The sequence below is a fragment of the Melospiza melodia genome, chromosome 4 (genome assembly GCF_035770615.1).
Source record: "Melospiza melodia melodia isolate bMelMel2 chromosome 4, bMelMel2.pri, whole genome shotgun sequence".
Lineage (NCBI taxonomy): Eukaryota > Metazoa > Chordata > Aves > Passeriformes > Passerellidae > Melospiza > Melospiza melodia.
In genome coordinates, this window is record NC_086197.1 from 7,142,300 (window position 1) to 7,165,636 (window position 23,337).

Below are 23,337 nucleotides of genomic sequence, written 5' to 3' on the forward strand. Positions count from 1 at the left end.
ATTATCTTTCTCCATCTCCCCAATCCAGCCACCAACTACTGAAAAATTTACAGAGCAGACACAGTCAAATAAAGTGCAAGACTCAGAACCTTGACTGAAGTGTATCAGTTACACTGTCATTATATTTTCAAGATTTCTTTGCATCTCTGATATCTGGGGGAAAAAAATAATTATCTTACATGAACACTGAGTTTCCAACCTTAGAGCCTGACTTCAGAAACCAGGATCACTGGCTTAAAATTAACACAAGCTGTCCCTGTAGAAGCTATTTTTAACAAGTGAATGAAAGGGAATAAAAATAAGACTGCATATTTTAATAGACCTAACACACGTCAGAAATTCTAATCCCCTTAGCTGAGAATATTCTAATTACACATAGGAAAGAAAGCAGAAAACATACCTTTTATTGCACCCACAATATTTTGGTCTAGTCCTTTCCGGTTGTCATTGAGCCCTCTTTTCCTTTTGCCATTTGGTAAAGAATTAGCCAAAGTCTTGTCATCAAAAAATGCACAGACCAGCTTCCTAAAGAGCAGGCTTCCTGAGCGAGTGTAGTTTGATAGTATAGAGTCCAGCTGTGATTTTGGCATGAAGACATCAAAGCCTTCTGCAAGTTGCACTTCTGGCTACCAAAAGAATACAAATGTTTTAATTAAACGAGCATTCAAAGACATTATTTTACTTCAATCATGCATCTGGTGAGACTTTACAATCACTTCATCAAACCATCAATCTTTTCTCAGCTATTCAGGACCACAGCAGCCTAATTCATTGAAATCAAACCCCATCAGTGTGAATAAGCACCTTAAAAGGCAAATCAAACAATCACACTCCTTGTCTAATGTCTGTAAAAGTTAACAACTACTGACATCATTTCTAGGCATACAGCTCACAAAAAGACAGGAGATACCTTTCAATGTTGGGTAATAACAGCAAAGCACAGGATCATCACAGAGCAGTGCTCCAAAGTGGTGCTTTTTGAACATTTATCTAACCATTTAATGGACTTGTTTCACTGCCAAATGCTGTGAACAAGTGTGCTGTGGGGCAGCCAGGCACTTCCAAGAAGCACAAATGCAGGGATTCTGGCCCAATCCATGTGGCTTCCCAAGAGGGCTTCCAGCAAAGATATGGCCCACATGAGTATCAGCACAGGATGAGTTTGAGGCTGCCCCTGGAGCCAGCACTTGCTGAGCATCCATTTGTCCCTCCTTTTCACAGTCCCAAAATGCATGTTTAGAAGAGGATGATGTTAGACAGACAGTTTATTTCAGTACAAAAATCCTCAACAGTGAACACTTAAATCACAGGGATTTAAGTGAGTGCCAAGGTGAAATGGAGGGGAAGAAGAGAAAAGAAAATCATGCTGTGTTTCACAAGAGTCTTCTCTCAAGTACACTGAGGGTCAAAATAGACAAAGGCCTTTGAGGAAGTCCCCTTACCAAGAGTCTTTTTGCTGCCCCTGTCTGTACATATCAGAAATTACATGAGGAGCATTTGCAAATTTTCTTCTGTGAGTACCATACAATGCTTATGGTAAGATTTCTTCACAGAATAATTATATATCTAGAAAACACATTGGAAATAAACTAAAATTTTGAAAATACTGTTTAGAAGTTGGCAAGGAGGTAAAACAATCAGTGATCATGATGTGAGGAAATAAGCCAACATTACAGCCTTGCCCTTTTTTTGCCCTACATGAAATATATTCAGCAATGATGATGCATTTTCAGAGAAGTTTACAAAGCAAGAGCAAATGCCATCTCCCATCATATCACCTGCAAAAATCTTGAGTCCAGACAGAAGAAAGGGCTGCCAGTCTAAGAACAATTTGGCTGTGTAATTCTTTTCCCATGGATTTCTAAAAATCAGTATGGATAGTGTTGCAGCGAGTAGAGTATTTCCAAAGCATGTACTGTCATGGGATATGGATGTGTACTGTGTGATAAAACTGAAGATTACCATGCTTTGGGAAGCCAGGATGAAGAATCTTCAAATATGGAGATAACAACAACAGCAACAAAAAATTATAAGCATGTAGTTCCTCAGCTTGTTCTGGATGAAAATTTGGATTTTTTACCTCAAGAACTTTGAAAATTCTGGATCCAGCAACAGTCAGTTACTGACATTTGACAATATTCAAATGTAGGTGGGTTTTTAATATGTTACTTCTAAACTTCTGGTGATAGAAAAGATTTTCAAGAGTAAATAAATGTTGGCCAAGTTCACAACTTGGGGAAAATTCTTCTTCATGGAAATCAAAACCCAGAATGCAGCTGACATGGTGATGAAGGACACCTGCCCTATTCTGTTTCTTGTGATAGCCATCTAAGATGACCACAATGATCCAGACACCCAGGGCACAGAAATTATAGAGCCACAGGAAAGTTTAGGTTGGAAAAAGCCTTAAAGATCAGTAAGTCCAGCTATTAACCCACCACTAAACCATGTCTCCAGGTGCCACATTTACATATCTTTAAATACCTCCAGGGATGGTGACTGTCACCCTTCCCCAGGCAGCCTGTTCCAGTGCTTGACAACCATTTTGGGGAAGAAATTTTTCCCAATATCCAAAATAAACCTTCTGTGGTGCAACTTGAGGCCATTTCCTCTTGTCATATCACTTGTTAGTTGGGAGAAGAGACTGACACCCACCTGGCTACACCCTCCTGTCAGGGAATTGCAGAGAAGATAAGGTCCCCTGTGAGTGTCCTTTTTTCCAGGATAAATATCCCAGCTCCATTGCCCTGCCCTGGACATGCTCCAGACCCTCAGTGTCTCTGTTGTGAGGAGCCCAAAACTCACTCCAGGATTTGAGGTGAGGCCTCACCAGTGCTGAGTATGGAGGGACAGTCACTGCCCTGGTCCTGCTGGCCACACTATGGCTGGTACCCTCACCAAAAGCCAGCTGTTCCTGTGGCACCTTTCCTGAAATCTCCTACTTAAAACCCAAAAAGCCAGAAGGATCATGAGGCCCTGCTATTGTCTTCTCTATTTGTACTGAAAATTTGAGTCTTCTCTTCTCTTCTCTTCTCTTCTCTTCTCTTCTCTTCTCTTCTCTTCTCTTCTCTTCTCTTCTCTTCTCTTCTCTTCTCTTCTCTTCTCTTCTCTTCTCTTCTCTTCTCTTCTCTTCTCTTCTCTTCTCTTCTCTTCTCTTCTCTTCTCTTCTCTTCTCTTCTCTTCTCTTCTCTTCTCTCTTCCCTCTTCCCTCTTCCCTCTTCTCTGTTTCTCTCTTCCCTGGTTTTACCTTAAAACACCTGCATTACACTTTGGCAGGTGCACCAACCACTCTACAATAGAGCTGTAAAATAGATTTCAAATTTTACCATTCTACCAGTGTGGAGGAGTCCGTATTATTTTAGTTTCAATTGTTTTATTCTTAATATAGGGATTGATTTGTTTATAAGTGAAACAGTTTGGAGGCAAAACTATGATTTATTCTTACTTTCCTTTAGTAGTTAGCTATTCTTCAATCAAAGACAATCAGTAACCATTTGAATTTCATGGTCACTCTGAATGTAATTTCTCAAAGAAAAAGCACTTATTAATAGATAATGATCATGGCAAAAGGAAATGGAGGGTAAACTATTTGTGAACAAGAAAATAAAGAAGACCTGAATGCTAAAGGCTTTTGCTGTGCTAAAATGAACAGGCAGTGAATGAGATTTAATCCTAGATATTTTAGTAGGTTGTAATATGTAGATTAAAAATGATTAGGTTATAAATGAAATATTACAACTGTAAAACAAACACAAGTTCAACTAGGAGTTGTAATCAGATCATTGCATTTAAAAAGAAGATTCTCTGATCCATGGTCCAGATTGAGGGTTTGTCTCACCAAGGCATTTCCCACCTCTGTAAGTAGCACTATTTCATCTCAGCAGGTCTGGACTAATTGCACTGGTTTTGGCAGCCCTGATTTTACACCCATTAAACTTGGATTCTTCCTAAAGTTCAATAAATGTTGGCAAAATAGCAGTGGCAGCAGTGGTGATGTATGACACAGCACACACTACAGACAACCTGTGGAATATTCTCAAGGGAACATTCATTTAATGTGCTTTGTAAGATGTCTTTCAGGATTTTTCAGGCACAAAGACATGCTGGTTGTGACCACACCAGAGATGCTCATAAAAAGGCAGAAAAAGATAATGCTGCCATTCATTCTCAAAGAAGTGACTTTCTTAAGCCTTCTCAAAATATTTAAGGTCACATTTTATTTTTGCATTAAATATATCTGTTTTCAGAACTCAAATGTTTTCTTTCTAAGGACAAAACAAAATCAATTTGTTTGTCTCAAGGTTCTGGCTCTGTAAATTTAGTCAAACAACTGTTGTGGCAAGCAAGGGCTCAAGCATGGAAGGACAGATGAAGACCTGATTTATGAGCCAAATGTTTTCTCTTTTTTTTCCTTAGGTCAAACTGGCAACTACAAAGAACCGTGTCCAGTGATGAAACACATTCATAAAACCAAATTAAATTCCATTGCAAGCAAGCACAAAACTGTTTCCAAAACCGTGTTTCAAGCTGACAAGAGTGCCACAAGCAAAGAAAAATTATAAGCACAAATTGCATGCTGGAGATAAATTACCAGTCCTCCCCAAACCTTTACCTCAAACATTATTAAGCTCAGTACTACAAAAGGAAACCCTCTGAAAAAAAGCATCAAACTAGTTACTCTGTATCACTACACTGACTCTGTGGCATGAGACTGCAACCTAATTAGTGGTGTGGCTTGCATCTCTGTAACTGAATTATCCTGACTGCTCTTTTTTATTATTAGTTCCCTCTTCCAGAAGGATAGAATATTATCTGCTGCATTGTTTTCATTTACGCTTATTGATACGGAATTTAATTATGTTTTTCTAGCTCATAGTACTTAGGAAATTGGAAAGAGCCTGCTCAAAATTAAAAATATATTAGAGAAATTAATGAGCAGTTTACTTGTCAGTGAACTGGTTTGGATGACATCAATTTGGTCATTAAACAAAGCCAATCATCCACCAATACATGGAATTTCTATCAGTGTGTACATGAATCAGGAAAACATGCTTACTGCAATTTTCTATGGGAAAAGTGCATATTCTGAGAGTGGCAAATTTTGGCCTCTTTAGTCACACTGACATCATCAACAGTGCTGAGACCCTACTCCAGCACACAGAGCAATCAAGACCAAAGGACCCAATTCAGCAAAGACTGGATATTAATTTTTCTAGAGATGAAGAGTCCCCCAAAGTCAGTGGCACCAGAAAAGCAGGAAAGCACATAAATACTCCTTGGCAGGATAAAGACCCATGTGTGGATTACATGGGCTCATCAGCAATGATGGGGCTGTGAATGCTCTACACACCTTGCACTTTTCATGGCTCCTCATCTCAACTGTGGCTCTTGGCATTGGGAGAGATGAAGAACAATTTCCACTAAAAGCTTAAAAAACAGGAGCCTTGAACTCAAGGGAAAACTTCATGCTTGTGAAAGTTGTAAAAAAAAGACCCAAACCCTTGTAATGAGCACTCTCCACATGTAACCCTAACATGTCCATTCACTCCTACCCAAGATTTGCTTGTTCAGTCTAACAAAAAGTGGGAAGATGCATCAATGTGACTCGAGTACTGATCTCCTGAATGAGTCAGTATTTCAAAATATTGCAATCCTGCATATTAAAATTTTAACTTACATCTGATGAAGCTGATTCAAGGATAATTCCAAACCCTGAAAGAGGGGTGTCTGGCTTCAGGGGGGGTTCAATTGCTGGCAGACTCGATTGTTCTGAGTTTGCTGGCAGCCTCTTCTCATTCTCTGGAGAGCTGGGTTTCTTATTTGTGGAAACTGCTTCAACAACTTTGAGGGGCAGTTTTCTCTTTTTATTTCTCTTTCTTGATATTGTTGACTTCTGTGCACAAATCAGAGGAACAGGAGGCTGCTGTCTGTTTTGAGTCCCAACTGAATGAAAGAAATTAGTGCATTAATTTTACAGACAAAAGCCCACAAATATCCACACAGATGCACCATTAAACTACTGACTCACTGAACTTATTTTCTAGATAAGTGATGTGATTTTCAGGGCTGCTGGTGCATGGGAAACAAATAAGTTTTATCACCTTTGCATAATTTTCCAATCTGTCCAATGGGGATAATGACAGTGAGCTCTGTGGTGAGGCTTTTCAGGGCATACTGATGAACAGCATTTTAAGGAAATTAGGAATACACAGTTCTTTTTCCTAGTGACCACTGGATGGCTGGTGACATGAAGCACTTAAGTGATGATTAATTTGTGTGTCCTCTGAATGACTGAGAATTTCACTCTTTGAGGATCTCTTCCTGATAAAGTAAGATAATACAAGTGCTAATGCAATTACAGTTATTTTTATGACAGTGGTCTCCAAGTTAATTAGCTCAGCAAGAACATTTCAAGTACCATTATGTCAAGAATGAGTGAAAACACTATTCAATAGTTTAATTTCTGAGGGAAAAAAAAGTAACCCAAAATTCCATCAGTTTGTTTTGCTCATACACAAAAGCTGACACGTATTACCTCTGAAATATAAGAAACCATATTTTACATTTATCAATATTTTGCATTTTCCAGTATTCACAATCATTTATATAAATTAAGGCACCAGTCCTGAACTTGTACCAATATGAACAAGCCCTCCTGAAGAATGCTATCAGGATACCATTATGTGTCAGGATACCATTATGTGTATGGATAAATCACTAAGATCAAGGTCAAAACAAAGAAAAAGCCACAAGTGCTCTACATGCAAATCAAACACATTCAAGATACGAGCAAGCTACAAAAAGTCCTCATCTACAAAGCTTCAGGAGGAAAAAAAACCTCAGACTATTGTTTATTAAAATATTTCTGGAATATTTCATTTCTGGCAAGGATTTACAAGACTGTGATGTGTAGTTTATAATTAAGACAGTAGGGTATCTGAATGCTAAAATAAGTTATTACACTTTCACTCGCAGGTTTGAATTTTAGGGTTTTTTTTCTTTTAGTAACAAAAATACCAAATTATTTTTTTCTCTGCAAAACCTTAATTTCAGAAAATATGAAGTATTCCAAGTGAATCAAAAGATTCATGAATTAACAAAGGTACTTACTCTGTAGATATATAATAAATAAGCAATGCTCTGCTACTGAGGAGTCAGCTCTTTTGGCATAGACCCCAGTTTGCTTACTCTCACTCACAAGCCATTTTTCAATCACCCATGTGATTTCAATGACATAAATTGGTGTGATTGCATTAAAAATCCCATGTACCAGCAAAAATTGTAAAACTGGGCTTTGGTGTACTTCTTTGTAAGCTGATGACTTCTAGAAAAGCATTTTTATGTGTGCACACTGATATTACAAAACCTGTCTGATCATTCCCATCACTCACTCAAACATTACACACTGTGGAGACAAGGAGTTTAGTCAGCCCTTCACTCCACCCATCTTTCAGTTAATTACTCAACACTCCCTTTTCTTACAGAGCTCTTATCCAGCCTCTCCACAAGAGAAGCCTCCATGGCTCCAGTCCCCACCACTCATGCTGGATGGGTAAGTCAGCTGACAAAATCTCCAACATCTCTACCTCCTCATTAGTATTAACACTAATTTTTAGGTAGCACAGAGCCTGCAGCTTCACATCAGCCTATGATGACTTAACTCTACCTACCACGTCCTCATTATCTTGCTGGCTCAACTACTCCTCTGGCTCTGCACTGTTCTGTTTCAGCTCCCAACCTAGGAGAAAACTGGACACAGTAATTTTCCCCAGTGAACAAATTATTGCTGGTATACACACTAAAAGCTGGGACTTCACAGCCAGAGGAAGGGTGGAGGCCACAACATGCAGTAGCTAGCTCAGCTGAGACTACCACAGAGTTAAAAGAGGTTTGAATGAACAACTATTTGGTAACTTTCAGCTACCTTCAAATTTCATTTTTCTTACCCCTAAGATTGGTGAAGTGGTAAGCAGAACACAGGTGAGGTAGTATTTGGCACCCCTGAATCAATACACTGTGAAAACAAAGTGGGCATATTGACCTCCCCACTCAGCTCTCATTATGTATCTGATCACATTAATTTTATTTTCAATTTAGCCTTAAAAGGCTAAAGAGAAAATCCCATATTTCAGGTAAGGATCTGAAAATTAGAACTTGCATTTCCAAGAAACCTGTGAAAATCTGACTTTGACTGGTATGTAGGAGAGCAGGAAGCAAGCCAGGTTTCCCTGAGTGCCCACACAGACTTTAATCCCCTGGACCATTCCCTAACAGGAAGATCACAAAATCATAGAACTGTCTGGGTTTGGAAGGGTCTCCAAAGACCATTTCATCCAACACTCCTGCATCAAGCTGGGCCATCCTCAACTCAGTGCTTGCACAGGTTTGCACATGTGGGACTGGTCACTGTACCTGCTTGCAGCTGCATCAATTTTCTCATGGTCTTGAGCTCCTGAAGAATGGCCTGCAGGGTTGACTGGCAATTACACGTACAGCAGTTTGGTCCAGCTGATGAATTCACCATTGGAATTTCTCCTGAAACAGAGTGGAATGAAATGGGTGAGATGTAAGCCACACAAAATCACCCAGACAACAATTGGCAGGTGTTTGAAGCTATGATCAATATATCAGATTGTAAAATCAGATCAAAAGCATGACAGGAAGTAATTTTCAACATGATTCCTTTTAGAGGAAAGGACCACTAGTTTTTACTCAATTACTAATATGTAATTATTTGCAATTATACTGAGTTGGGATGCAATGTCACATGGGCTGGAGAAGACTGCTCAGAGTGTGAATATAATGCACTCCTCACACAGGGCTTTCTATTGTCAGGCTGGTTCATCTTGAATAACAAAAGCACCAAACCTCATTACAAACATACTTATTTTATCACACACACATAAAAAAGCTCAGCTCCTGGAACAGTCTTACAAAGAATGAAGACAGTCTGTGCAATAAAGGTTTGTGCTGTACATAAAATGAGGGTCTAGGAATTTTTAAACTGCTTGAATCTTACAGGTGATTCTTTACCATGTGAAGAAGAGAGAATGAAAATAAAATAACCTACTTGGAGAAAAAACCCCAAAACAATAGGACAGAAAAGAACCACATGAAAGGTTTCAAATCTGCTCTTCTGTTTGCTAGGGTGGGATTGTTTTCTATGATGTTTTCCACCACTGTGACATACAAGATGGCACTTCCAGAGTTTCCCTTTGAAAATTAATATAGTAGTTCAAGACATTCCTTTTCTCTAGTAATTCTTATTAGTGTTTAACTGAACTCACATAGTTCTAGTTCTAGGCCCTCAGCAGTGCTTTTATTACTGCTTTACTTTCCAGAAATTTTGCATTTTTTGTTCTGAATTAGAACAGGCTGTAACAGCTGAGGGATTTCAGACTTTGCAGGATAGTTGTACCCTGCACTTTAGCTTCAGACAGCTGTATCCCTAGACAGCTATCTCTAGCTGCAAATAAAAATTTCAAAATTTAACAAAACACCTAACAGTATCTGGTTGAAGCTGAGGCTAGATGGGATGCACTTCCTTTCCTTTCCAAATATCCTTACAATGATTTAAATTGATGGCTGTTTTACTGCTCAAGACTGCAGGAGGAGGGATGACCATTTCATGAAGAGAGGTACAAATGCACCTAACAAAATAACCTCACTTGGTGTCCCATGTGGACTTCAGCCAGAGTATTTCTCTTTTTCTTCTGCAGCCTGACACTTACCAGGTGCCCTTTAATCATTACCTAGCTAAAGTGAACAGAAGCAATTCATTTAATCTCCACTTATAAATCTTCACATTTTTCATTATTACTTCTGCTCTCCTCTGAAGCCAAACCAGGTTATGAATATCTTTTCAGGTTTGGGTTGTGTTCTTTCATCAGAGACCCCTGATGTCAGACCCACACAGATCCCCTGACTTTAATCCTCATTTGAAATAACTGAAAATTTGGCACCACCAGGCACTTTTCTCTGCCTCCTTCCATACAATCCCTCAGACCTGAAGCAACATCTATCAGAGCTGAGCAAACTCCTGGTCCCACTCCAAAGGTGAGCTGCTTGTAAAGCCAAACTAATGCATCACTTAAAGACAGCTGACATCTTCTGGGTGGCACACTCCTCTTTTCCTCCAATATTTAGATACTCCACACTCCTGCAATTACAAATTTTGGTACTTTAAAATATACATAGATAAAACCTGTTAAAATTGTATTAAGATAAATGGAGTAGTTTACAAAATCCCTGCAAATCTAGCAAATGCAATAGAACCACTGGCTTCATCTCTCAAAGGTTTCAGCTGCAAATAAAATTATTTTTATACTAAGAAGTTACTTGGAAAACAGGCTGAGAATCTCAAAATGAAACAAAAAGGCTTCTGACTCAGCAGGACTCTGCCTAGTTTGATCTCACCCTTCCTTTGTACACAGTCTATTCACTGGAAGTTCCTTGGGGCATGGATGAGATTTTACCTTTTCAATGGTCCATAAAATGTTTAGCCCATTGTTACAGGTACAGAGATAAAAAAAAAAATGTTATCTTTAGCTTTGCAGCAGATTAATCAGAATCCCTCAACTTGGCTCCACCAATACACCTACATGTTTTAAGTAGATGAATTTCAAGACAACTTATAATTTAATAGCACCAGCATAACTCTACCTTTCAGTAAGATAAACAGGTACCCAGAAATGGGAGCCCCAGAATTTAGAAGAGTTTTATTAACAGACAAATACAAAGTAAGACTATCCTTCCCTCAGTCCTTTCTCAGTTGTTTTAGACTAAAAGATCCTTGGGATGAAGCCTGTCCTTTCTCTTGATCAGGATTCAATATTCTAGAGGGCTTCTGGAAGTGGTTTCACCTGGAACTGATATCTGAAGGACTCTGAGGGGAAACAGGGTTGGTGGCTTTTGTTTCCTTCTTAACCAAGGCTCTACATCACGGTGAATTGCATGTGAAAACATGAAGAAATTGTATCAGTAAATACCTGTGCATCTTTCCTGTTGCAATGTAACATGTTCCTAATGAAAACACACAGGCACACAGGCTCCTGATGGAAAACCACAGGGTCTATTTTCCCATTGAGGCATAGGGGATTTACTTTATAATCCCCATTAGCATTGATAGAAATTACCCATGTAAATCTACCATAGGTACTGGGAATGGGAAAAGAGACCACCAATATTTTAAATCAAAGCAGGGTTCTACTGACTCCTTACATATTCATGAGGGTTTTTTATTTTCTTTCTATCCTCCCTCCTCTGATCAGTTATTGTGTTGTAAGAAATATCTGGTAGAGTGTTCTCAGTCATTGTTCTAAGCACTATCTTTATCATTTTTAGAGGACAAAAGCAGCCCTTTTCAACTGTTATAAATCAATTTTTAATTTTAAAAGGAGATCAGACTTTTTATTTTTATGAAGGAGTCTTTAAAGAGCCATCTCCCTCTCTCCTGGAAGCTGGCCAGCAGGCAAATTTGATACCTGCCTGTGTGAGTGAGAGAAGGAGATGCCACAAGTACAGGAGTTGCTTCCCCCACATGAGCAGCAAGTAGCCCAGGACAGTGTTTTCTTCCAGCTGGATCTGCTGAGAGGGAATTCACTCACTGTAACTAACATTGCTACCAGTTTATACTGGAAAAGCATGCAAGAGCTACCCAGTGAAAATGATCTTGATGCAGCCCAAAAACAATTCAGCTGCTGTATCACTGCTGGGTTTGGTACAGAACACAAGAAATGAAACTCAAGTGTGAGTTTACTGTCTATAACAGGACAGACATGGTGCTCATTGTAGTCCCAGGTGGCTTTCACTACAAACAGTGGGTCACAGATGTCTACCTGACACCCTGACTTGTGGAACCAGCACCTTAAGTCTGGGTGGGAATAAATCCCTTTGGTTTTCACATACTCTTCCCTCTTTTGCAGCAATGTCTAGGCTTGCCCTGTTCCTCTTTTATTTTTGTTGATGCCTTAAGTTTTAGCTGTCTCATTTTTCAGATTTTGTACTGCATTAGTATATAATTCTGAAATTCATATAGAGTGTTAGAAAGTTCTCTTCACAGTTTAGTAAGATAAAAAAAATCCTTTTCCAGGCCCCAAAAAGTATGAACAAAAGCAAATTGGGGGGAGCAAAACTGGGAGAATGTGACTTCATTACCTGAAGCTGTGATTAGACAATTAACCCCAATATGTAAATGGACCAAACTTATAAAAGAGTGAAAAACTCATGACCTCTCATCCATCTTGGGTGTAGCCTCAGCCAGGCTCTTGCACTGCCCAGCGTGTGCCCTTTGAAGGCCTTTTTATTAAATCCCTACTTTATTTCTCTTACTCTGTCTAGCCTCTGCTCTAGGTACCCTCTCCAGGCATCACTGTCAATAACTTTCTCATAAATGTTTTCTACACCAGCACCTATTAAACATTTATTCCAGCCTCTCCTTGAACCACCTCACCCTGTGAGTAGATAAGTGCATCACTGAGATGGACTTGATGTGTCTGTTACATTCAACTTTGAGCAGTTCAGGTGGCCTACAACACAGATCTTCATTTTTTAATATAGTATCTATCCACAGTGGACAGAAAGAGTTTCTGGACTCAGATCAGATCAGATCACCTGCTACAGATGCCTGAACATTTCTCAGTGATGAGCTAAGCCTGACAGCCCCAGGTAATATTATGTCTGGCAGTTTTGTTCTGGTAACTTAAACACCATGGTAAGAACCAAGGAGTAAAACCTCCCCTGAAGTATTGTTCAGCATTTCTACACCCAGCTTTTAAGAACTTTGTCCATCCTCTGAATAATATCTAAAATACTGAGTTTGATGCTCAGGCTCTCAATGCAAGGAATGAGGGAAATCAGGCTGTTAAAATGCCCAGAAGAGCTCTGTACTGGGTGAGGAGCAGTTTCAGGGCTCAGGAATGTATCAAAAGTTTTTCTTGCTGCTTAGAAATGCATCACAAGTTTTTCTTCCCCAGAGACCAGGGTTTGGAGCCCAAGCAGGAGTGAGGATCACAATCCCCATCAGAGGCAGACACCTCAAACCCAACTGCTACACAGATTGTCTCTTCAAAGGCGGCCAGAGGAGAGGGCCCACACCCTCCTTTATGTAATAACCCAAAAGATTGCATTCCTTTCAGCAGCAGGACAGCTGCACAGGGAGGTGCCTCCTGGGCTGCTCCCCCAAGGGCTGGGAGCCTGGGCATTTCTCCTGTCCAGCCCAGGAGGTTGCTCAACCTGACCCTTCCATGTCCCACTGACCACTTCAAACCTGTAAGAGATCGTAAGTCAACTGAATCCTTCCTCCACATATAAAAAAAATCAAAGCTGACATTTTCTTGCATATAGGGCCAAATCCTGTCAACACATTTTAGCTCACATGCTGAATCAGGCCCCTGAGGGGATAGAGGTGCTGCTCCACCTACTTTCTGGATTTGGGAACAAGGCACCTAATCTATGCAGGCTTGGGCACTTCTGTGCATGCAGAGAACTGTCCCTGCCAGTGCCCAGGGCCTCTGAGGACAAAGAAGGAGATGTGTGATGAATTTTTGGGTCCTTCCATATTTAGAAGATTGTTATGGTGGGGTTTTGACAGCAGAGTTTTTTAATCTGGCAGCAAAACTTCCATTCTCTGGGACTTAATAATAAAAAAGGCATTTTAAAGGCACACTGCCATCTACTTCAGGGCAGAATTCTCTGCCAGTACTGGATGGGCCACACTCTAGAACATGCTGTTCACAGGTAGACTCCATCATCTCTTTTCTCCAATAGTCTCATTGGAATAAAAGCCTAAGGCTGTACCTGCAGTTCAGTGTCCTGTTATAAGGCTGCTGCCATCCCCTTTATGAAAGGCAGTAGAATCCTGCTCCACAAGTGGTGTCACAACAGTGCTACATTACTCACAGCAAAGAGGAGTGGTAGAGGTTGACATTTAATTAGCCATGAATTTAATAACAATGACAAAAGCTGTTTTAGTAAGTACTGTATAGAAATTAAGCTTGTAAAGACATTGAGTAATTCTATTCCATCACCATTTTAAAAGCTAAGACAGATGGTAGCAGAATGTACAGTGCCCACTTTCACACCTTTTTGAAGTGATAACTATGTGCTCATTTTGCAGACTCTGAACTCTAACTGCTTTCAGCGCAGTGCTACAATATATCATCACAACAAAGGCAGATACTTAGCAGAGAACAAAGTCACCATTCTCAGTGTCTGACAGGTCATACCATTGGATGCCACAGTTCGAGCCTGACTCTGGAATGTTTTGGATCTGGTTCCGTACTGCCCTGGCAGATGGCTGCCGGGGGGTGACAGCTCACTCCACGCTCCGCTCTGGGACGGATGAAGGCTCTCCTGGGACTCTGCAGGGGGGTTCAGCCGCTGGGCCCAGGCTAAGTCTAAATCTTGGGGCTCCTCCTTCAGTTTTTCTCCTTCTTTGCCAACTCGTTGATAGATTCTTCCAGTGCTGTCATTCAGTAATCTTCTCATCCCTGTAATTTGTTTTTTAATTTCCCGGCTTTCATCTCCTAATGAAAACAGAGCCACAGTTATCACTGGAAATTAGCAAAAACAGTAATGGGTAGCAATTAGTGGTTTTAGATGCCAATAAGAGTTGGAGCAAATAAATAAATAAATAACAAGGAGAGAGAAAAGGGATGGTTGAATGGTCATTGGGATGTACCAGGCTATGCCTTCACACAGCCATGGCTGACAGCTCTCATGCCTGAAAGACCTGCTGAACTTGGCTTTCTTGATGTTGTTTCTAAGGCTTTCATGAGTAAGATTAATTTTTTACCAGAAGGAAATAATAACAGCCACAGCAATTTCAAATAAACTGTCCTTTTAAGAGCCTGATCCTATTCAGGCATTGACATCAGTGGATATTTTCCATGAGTAAGCCCAAAGGATCAGACCCTTTATGTGTGCTCAAGGATAGATCCTACAAAAAAAAAAAAAAAAAAAAAAAAAAAAAGCACAGAAAGCACCACACCACACACATGCAGAACAGCACTGCATCTATTGATTTTATTGATTTTAATGAACAGAATTAGTTCCTTATTCCACAGAATTTAGTAATACTGGATTATACAGGAATGAATTAAACAGTAGCTAATATGTGTGTAACTGCAGATAGCTGAATTGCTGGATGTCTTAAAAATGTAGATTCTAAAAAGAAAATGAAAATACATATCAGAAAAATGTGACTGTTTCAAATAAATTCAGGGCATTTAAATAATAAAAGTTGCATACTTAATATGCCTGGCACCATTTCAGTATTAATTTTACATATGAAACTGCTGATTGCACAATGAATAGATGTGTTTTGGGCAGATACTAGCCTGTTTTGCTTGTTAAAGCATACATTACATTTCATGAGTAATAAGGAAGTGTTCATTGCCCTTTCTGAAGAAAGAAGCTTCTGGTTTCCTTACTGGTAATAGAAAAATCAAATACCCTAAGCAAATGTCATAAGTAAGATCTAGAAACTGATGAATCAACCTTCCTTTATAGAATACTTAATACAATAATGCCTGGTATCCTCTACAATGTTGTGGTGTGCTGCAATGTCCCATTTTAGACTTCCAGGTCACTTCCCCAGGTGTGCCTGTACCTCTCTCCCTTCCCCCTTGCCCCCATGCTGAGTGAGTCCTGTCAATCAGGCTGAACATTCCAGCAAGGCGTCGTGTGGTTGGTCAAGTTCAAAGGATGCCCCTATGCCCAGGGGTCATTGGCCTGTCTGGGTGTCATCTTCCCCTGAGACCCTGCCCCTCCCACCTGGTTGGTGGCTCACCTGTACCTCCCCTCCCCCTGTCCCTGAGCTTAAAAGGTGATCAGAGCATGCGGCCGGGATTCTGTTGGAGCAGTTGCTCACGTTCAGACCTCTGTAACCATGGAATAAACCTCTGGACATTAAACCCTCCAGCAGAATCCTCTCCTTTTTCTCTTCACCATCGCCTGAAGTTCTCCTCCTGACGTAAACGGGGTTCCTAACAAGCCTGGACTTGTTCAGTGCCCAGCTGCAATCTCCAGCAAGCCAAGGTATCTCTGGGGTGACACACCGCAGTTGCTGCCTTTGGCCCAGCAGCGAGGGTCAGACTGGCCCAGGCACAATCTAACTGGTAATATTGGGAGCCTTTTCCCAATACTACTCAATTTATATTCCTGCTTCCCTAAATAAACCTATTTTTGGAAAAGCAACTGTACAAAAGAAACTTTAGAAGAAAAAAAAAAACTCCTCTCCAAAAACCCAAGATGCAAGGTGTGCCATCTCTGGTTCAACAAGGTACTTGAAACTGTGCTAAATTCCAGGCATGTGAACAATTTTATCAACTCAATAGCACCATTCAGCTGCCTAAACTTAGGTGCACGTTGCTAAACCAGACAGCTAAAAGAGCAGCAAACCCCTCCCCAACACAGGCCAAGCTCAGTGTGGCTGGGACTGCTGCAAGCCCGGGGTGCTGAACACCCAAAGCAGGGAGGTTTTGTTCTAGGAGGAGAACGAGCAGAAGGGGAGAGGAGCAGAGCAATGTGCTCCAAGCTCTGCTGGATCCCAGCACCTCCTGCTTGACCTGGTGCACCGGTTCCCTGGGCTGCTGCCAGCTGGCTCCAGCCCACCCCCATCCAGCGAGCAGAGTGGGCGGCTTGCAAGAAAGCTTCCAGTCCAAACTTAGAAAAATATTTGCCAACCCCGTACAGCAACACTCCAGCACCATTTCCACTCCAGCTAACACAGTGAGAAAAACCCTCTGCGAGGAAGTTCTGCACTGTATTTATTTATTTTATTGGTTTGCCTGCAGATTTCTGTGTGTGGGTATGATTTCATTAACAGTAACAGCACCAATTCCTTTAAAATGACACTTTTTGGCCCCAACCCAGCCAGGGGTTGACTGTTTGCAGTTCCCAACCTTGAAAGGCTGCAGAGTGGCACAGGACTCCAATTACTGAGATACAGCCCTACACTGCACACTGCCTTTCTCCTGTACAGCTGCACCTGCCCCTATCCCAGCTCCAAATGTCCCCACCACACCACAGCCTGCAGCAATCCCTTCCTCTCGTGCCATTTAACATCACCCTGGGAGTTTTAAGTTGGCAATTTGGATTTGTATTCAATGGCAAAATGTGTGTGAGTATCAAAACAGCTTCCCACCCACCCACCTCCTCTGCTGGGTGCAGGGACTGTGCTACGTGTCTGGTCGGGTGACATGTTGTTAGAAAGATTAAATTTCCCTTCCCCAATTACATAAAATATTAATGTTAATTGAGCTTATTCAGCCTTGATTCTGTTCCCTTGTTCCTTTATATAGAAGTGTTCCTATACAGTGACATGAGCATACTGAACTCCAGACAGAAAAAACCACTACATTTATGTTACAATAAACCCTGAACTTGCACCCTAGATAAACTTATCTTTTTGATTAGGTAGATCCTTACATGGAGATTCACCCTTTGTAAGCTTGTTTGTTGGGGTTTGAGTTTTTAGCGTTTTTTCAGGGATTTTTTTTGTTTGTTTGTTTTGTTTTTAAGATATGTCTTCCCTTTTGCAAGAAAGCACATTGAAATCCTACAGGCTATAAACCTGACTTAGTCTTCAGTGCAAGTTTACATCTCTCCTCTCCCAATCATGCCTTTTTCCAGCTTTTAGTTTGTAGCTGACCAGCAACAGCAGCATCCTCCCCACAGGAGTGGAGTGCAGATGATGTTACACCACCTGAATCTGCAGATAGGTGCAACACCAGTGACAGATTTTAACTTCTTGCTCCCTGGTTATCTCATTTAGCTATTAGCTCTAAAGCCCAAGGACAGCACTTTGTTATCAGTTATTCCACTGCTGATAATTTTCACAGATAATAACCACGTAATTTAAAAATGAAAAAAAAAAAAATAGATGGGGCACAGAGAAAACACAACAATTCAAATTACTATGTCCTGTGGAAGAGTCAGCCTTCTTTTAAATGCTAAATAGAATAATGAAGCACTGGGAAAAAACAGTTTATTACATAGAAATCTGCATTGCCTGTCTGTGCAAAGCTTTCTGAGATAGGTGCTGAGCCTGAGAAGAGTGGTGCATACTTCAGCCTCTCTCTGTACACATACCAGAGCTCCTCACCATTTCCAAGGAGATGGGGATGCCTCCAAAGGCTGCCTACAGGATTTGCCATTTGGATACCCCATGTAAATCCCTGGGTTTTATCTGACACCATTGAAGACACTTGCAAAACACTAAGACACTTACATGGCAAGTTAGAGCCCTATTTAGGAACTTGTATATAGAGATGTCAATTCTCATAACAAAAACATATTAACAATTTTAAATAACTACTGTTACAGTTGTTTCCACGATGACCCCTTGCAAACAACCTATTTTTTTCCTATGTGATGTGACTGTAATCTTATAAAAACAACAACAAAACCCAAAATAAAGCCCTTTAATAAATGCTACACAACATAAACAGTAATTTCCTCAAAATTAATTTCAATCTATCTCCTTACTAAAAGTCTACAGGACATAAAAACTTCCTGATTCAAAAGCTGCAAGAATGTTTAAAATGACAAAGGAACAAATGGAAACCAGAAAACTGTTCCAGTAGCACCCACGTGCTAAGTGTGCAGCTGTCTGAAGCAACAGGCCTGTAAACAACTCCAGTTAACAACACACTAATTATAATTTATTTATTACAGTCTTTGCTCCTATATGCCTGTCCATCTTTTTACTACTATGTTTATTAAACTTAATATATCACACTGCCTACCAACACCTTGTTATACTTTCCCTGAACAGTTTATCAAATATTATCATAGCACTGCAAACTGTTATAAAATTGTGTGTGACCATATTGATATGTTCAAGCATTAATTTTATCCCAGTATCACAGAAGTGGCAACCATGTCTGTATTAATGTGTGTGTTTTAAAGTAAATGGCTGAACAGAATTAAAGCTGGACAAATGTCTGTATCTGAGATTTCCTTCCTTCAACTCACAAAACCAAATAACCATCATGTCCTCTTTGTCCAGTATTTTGCAATTCCTTCCTTAATTTTTAATATTTATGTTTCTCATATATTTTGGGAAATATTCATGAATTAACTTTGAAAATAAAATTTTTCTATTAATTATAGTTTAATTTTATGTTTTTTGGACAGAGGAAACACCTAAGGAATTTTTTCCTTTGTTGAACATACAAACAGGGATTTTTCCTAGATCAGGCTTCTTACTGAAGTTACTTTTATCTCAGTTTGTGTCCAACTAGGCTGAAATTGGTGGAGCTGTTGCAAGGGTAGGAATGGCAGTGACAGGCAGCCAGACAAGCACATGTGAGCTGACAACAGGAGCCTGGTTTGTGTGGAAACAAGGCTTCAGAGGTGAGAAAAAGTGGAAGTTGAAGCATATGGTGTGAAAGCTCAACAAAAAAATAATAAGTAAGTGCAAAGGGTTATATAATTAAGCATATTAAACTACAATTTATTAGATGCCATTTGAATGCTGCCCTCTCTGGAAGGGGGCCAGCAAAACTCTCCTGCTGTGTTTGAACACTGTAAAGGGCTGATTCAGCTCAAGGAATCAGGAAGCAAGTGCACACAGGGCACACATCTCCACTGCTCAGCCAGGCTGAACTCACTAAAACACCTTTTGAAATGCTACACAGTGTTCAGGTATTTCCATCAGAGATAGTTATCCTGGAGGGAAGCTCAGCATCCCTTCTCAGCAAGAACTACACCCACATCAAATCCTAATTTTCAAAAATCTAGCTATGTTTTGGTCATCTTGTACCACAAGTTGTCCTGAAAGAGAAAGTTGCAGAGGTCAGCATGGGGAAAAGAGAGGATCCATGTGCATGATTCCTTATCAGAGCAAAGGTCTCCTCAATCACGTGGAGTCTCACTGTGGCTTCTCTGTGCATAACTGGAATCAGGCATCCATGAACTAAACTGGTGGGGTGAGCACTCATTTCCCAAAAAAGTGATCCCAGGTCTCTGCCAGCATACAAGGTTCTACACTTAGGCAACAACATCCTTGGCAAATTAAAAACCTAAACCCCAAGTCAGCAGGGAGGGCATGAACCATGTCAGAGGGTCACACAAGCAGCATGAGTTACAAGCTGGAGAATTTGACTCTGCTAAATTAACACGTGGGGATATTGAAGCTGTCTGAGCTGAGGCATCTCAGCAATGCTCTAAAACATCACCTCAAAGCACTTTGCTATGTTCATGTCACCACACAAAGCACTAGAATTAGATATGCAGGAAAACTGGATCACCCTCAAATCAGATCTCTTACAAAGACAGCACAGAAACACATGGTTTGATAACCCTGCCTGTCATGAGACCAAAGTTATTAAACCCCATAAACACCAATGTAACAAAGAAATTTGCAGAATCAAACCCGGGATCAGACCTCAGACCATCCAGGCTTTGGGGGTTGTTTCCCTGGAAACTGGGTCACACCAGGAGGCCCAGCCACCACTCTCACCACAAACAAAGCAAATCTTGGGAAGACCCTGGTGAAACACTTTCAAGACACCCAACAGGAGAAGCTACAAAAACCCAAGTTACACACTTTCATGCCACACTGTGCCAGCTAAAGCACTTGGGAAAGGACAAGTGAGCAACTATTCAATAAAAGTATATATTAATGGGGTCATATAATTAAAGAAGTAATAATAGATACACATCAACTTCCCCCAGTTCTTGGAAATATCCAAGACCATGCTTTAGCCCCAAAGGGAAATACTTTACCAAGTTAGATCATTAGAGAACACAGATACATAAAATAAACTTCTATGCAGTCTTAATTACAGAAGCCACTACTGCAACAACCAGACTTGGGATATAATCCTATTAACAGTAACACAAGTCTGTGAAGTTACTTGTTAAGTCAACTTTTTCTCTGTGAATAAATTGCAAAGGATATAATTTCTGGGACAGAATAAATTCTTGAAATTAGTGAGTAACTTATGCATTGCTCCCCTGCTCCAAGAACACATTATTTATTTTTACCATGACACAGAGAAGTTATTAATCTGCTGCCTTCCATTCCAACAATGGGAAATGCTGTAAAATGCACAGACACCTGCATTACAGCACATTTCAGTTCCACTTTATATCAGTCATAAACATCTCTGTTTTGGACATCTCTTCAAAACAAATGCTCCAAGCACACTGTGCATAGCATGCAATTTTATGAAACTATAAAAGTTCTTCACTGTTAATTACACAGACAAATGTCTCATCACACATTTGATTACCAGGATAATATAATTAGTTTTCTGCATTAACCTTTCAAACATAGAGCCTGAATTTCAAGTTGAAAGCATTGTAAAAACACTCAGTCTGGAAGTATACTGTATTTCCACTTTTTTTGTGTTGGTAATAATAATATTAAGATTGAAAAAAAGCTATATGGTGTATGCAAAAGATTTTTTTAATAGACAGTGTAAGTTTAATCATCACTGTCCACAAGACACAAATGCACATGGTCCCTTCAAGGGCTTGTAATACCAAGTCTGGGCTAGCAGCCCTATGACTACTGGAAAAATGGAAGTCAGGTCTGTTTTAAATTTCACCCATGTTTGAGGTTTAAGCATTTCACTCTGCATTAAGCCTCCTTCTCAGGCTGAGCAGCCTGTCCTGCTATCAGATAATTAAGCCCTTTCCTTCAAAACAAACGACATGCCAGTCCTCATCCACAAAATATAGCAGTGATATTCCACATTCCCTTGGAATCTTGTAAAGACTGGGCTTAGCATGTCCTTCATTTGAAAGATGTGACTTCTTGTTCATCATCTTATCAGAACAAAGGACTGGGGGAGAGGACAAGCCACCCCATCCCCACTCCCAGCACTGCACTACATGAGAAAACTTCCCAAGCTCTATTCAGACAGCACTTGGACTCTACACCATTGCAGCACAGAGCTCATATCCAGTGCCATGTTCCTTTAACTGCACTGATAACTCCAAATTTCTCTGCCCATCTATGCTGGTGCAAAAAAGATCATTTTGGTTCATCAGGTCCTTCTTAACATCTCATCCTTATTTGATTTGTAAATTAAACAAACTGGATTCTTGTGATTTACTCATTTACCCTAGCAGCTCCCCTCTTCTCAACAGCAGTTTTGAGTTAACATGCTCAATTTCCACATCCCATTCGTCAGAAAGTTTCACTCATTTAGACTGCCACCAACATTTTACCTTCCCTAAAAGTAATAGTTTCAATGCTGTATCATTGCATCCATTCCATACTAAAGGCTGCATCACACTGAGGTTTCAGCTGCTGATCCCATGGATCACTTAAACTGGAGAACAAACTTGACTCTAAATCACCAAGTTGGAATAAACATCCTCCACAGATAAATTTTGGCATAAAGCAGTGAAATCAAGTGAAGCAGTGATTACACCCTGACTGTACCTGATAAGGAAGATCCTTGATAGGATTCACATTCTTAAAGGTTAAATTCTGACTGACTCTTGAAATAGGTGAACTTGAGGCACTTAAATGCCAGAACACTTTCAGTCACAATGAAAAGCTGGACTTACTTAAAAAGAAAAACCCAAACAAATCTAAGGACAACACAACCAAGCCAAAATCAAGATCAGTGGGTCTGACTTGCAGCACAAATGTCAAAGCACAGACTTCTGCACATTCTTTGAGCACCCTGGCTGATGCCTAATTCTTGCTAGAACGACTTCTCATGACTTTAGAGTTGGAAGAAAAAGCATTTCAAGTAAACATGTGGTGGAGCTCACTCCATCAGGTTTATCAGACTTCACCAAAAGTGCTTCCAGAACATGAAATCCAAACACAGAGCACAGCAGTGGCCTTTGCTTCTCCTTGGAAATGGGTGTAGGGAAGAAACACTTGCTCAAATGGTGAAAAGCTGAGAAGGGAATTTAAGGCAGCTCCAACACCTGTGTTAACACATCCTCCTATTCTCTGCCATTTGCTTCTGGCCTCTAGAAGAGGATGTGGCACTATGAATTTAGGAGACAAAGGCATTTTGCATGCAGAGTAACCTCAGGTGCCAATTCCCACATTTCAATGCTACTTGCTGGCTCCAGGAGGCAACACACACAGGCTCCAGAAACCTTAAATCACCCCACAAAAATGGTTTGGCTCCTGGTTCTGAAAAGGAGAGGCAGACATTCCCAAGTTTCTTGGGGCAATGGCATCTGCTTTCTCCAAAGCCTGAACAGAGTGTTCACAAGCTTGCTTTATACAGCTCAAAAAACTGGCCCCTCTCTCTGAATTTAGCCTGCCAAGAGGGGCTTTGTCCAGGTGAGGCCCTGGATGCAACTGGAAGGGGATAGAAGCAGGAAAGGAAGAAGCACTCTGCAGCTGAGGAG

The 23,337-nt window shown here is 40.4% G+C and overlaps 1 protein-coding gene across 2 annotated transcripts in view; it reads right to left on the reverse strand.

The window, feature by feature from the left end:
• BEND7 (BEN domain containing 7) overlaps window positions 1–23,337 on the reverse strand; it is a 47,320-nt gene that overhangs the window by 19,211 nt on the left and 4,772 nt on the right. For both annotated transcript variants that reach the window (XM_063153744.1, XM_063153745.1), the window contains exons 3-6: window positions 14,226–14,525; window positions 8,413–8,535; window positions 5,678–5,943; window positions 401–626 (exon numbers count right to left, since the gene is read on the reverse strand). In XM_063153744.1, the coding sequence (XP_063009814.1) occupies window positions 401–626; window positions 5,678–5,943; window positions 8,413–8,535; window positions 14,226–14,525 (915 nt within the window). The remainder of the gene's footprint in view (window positions 1–400; window positions 627–5,677; window positions 5,944–8,412; window positions 8,536–14,225; window positions 14,526–23,337) is intronic.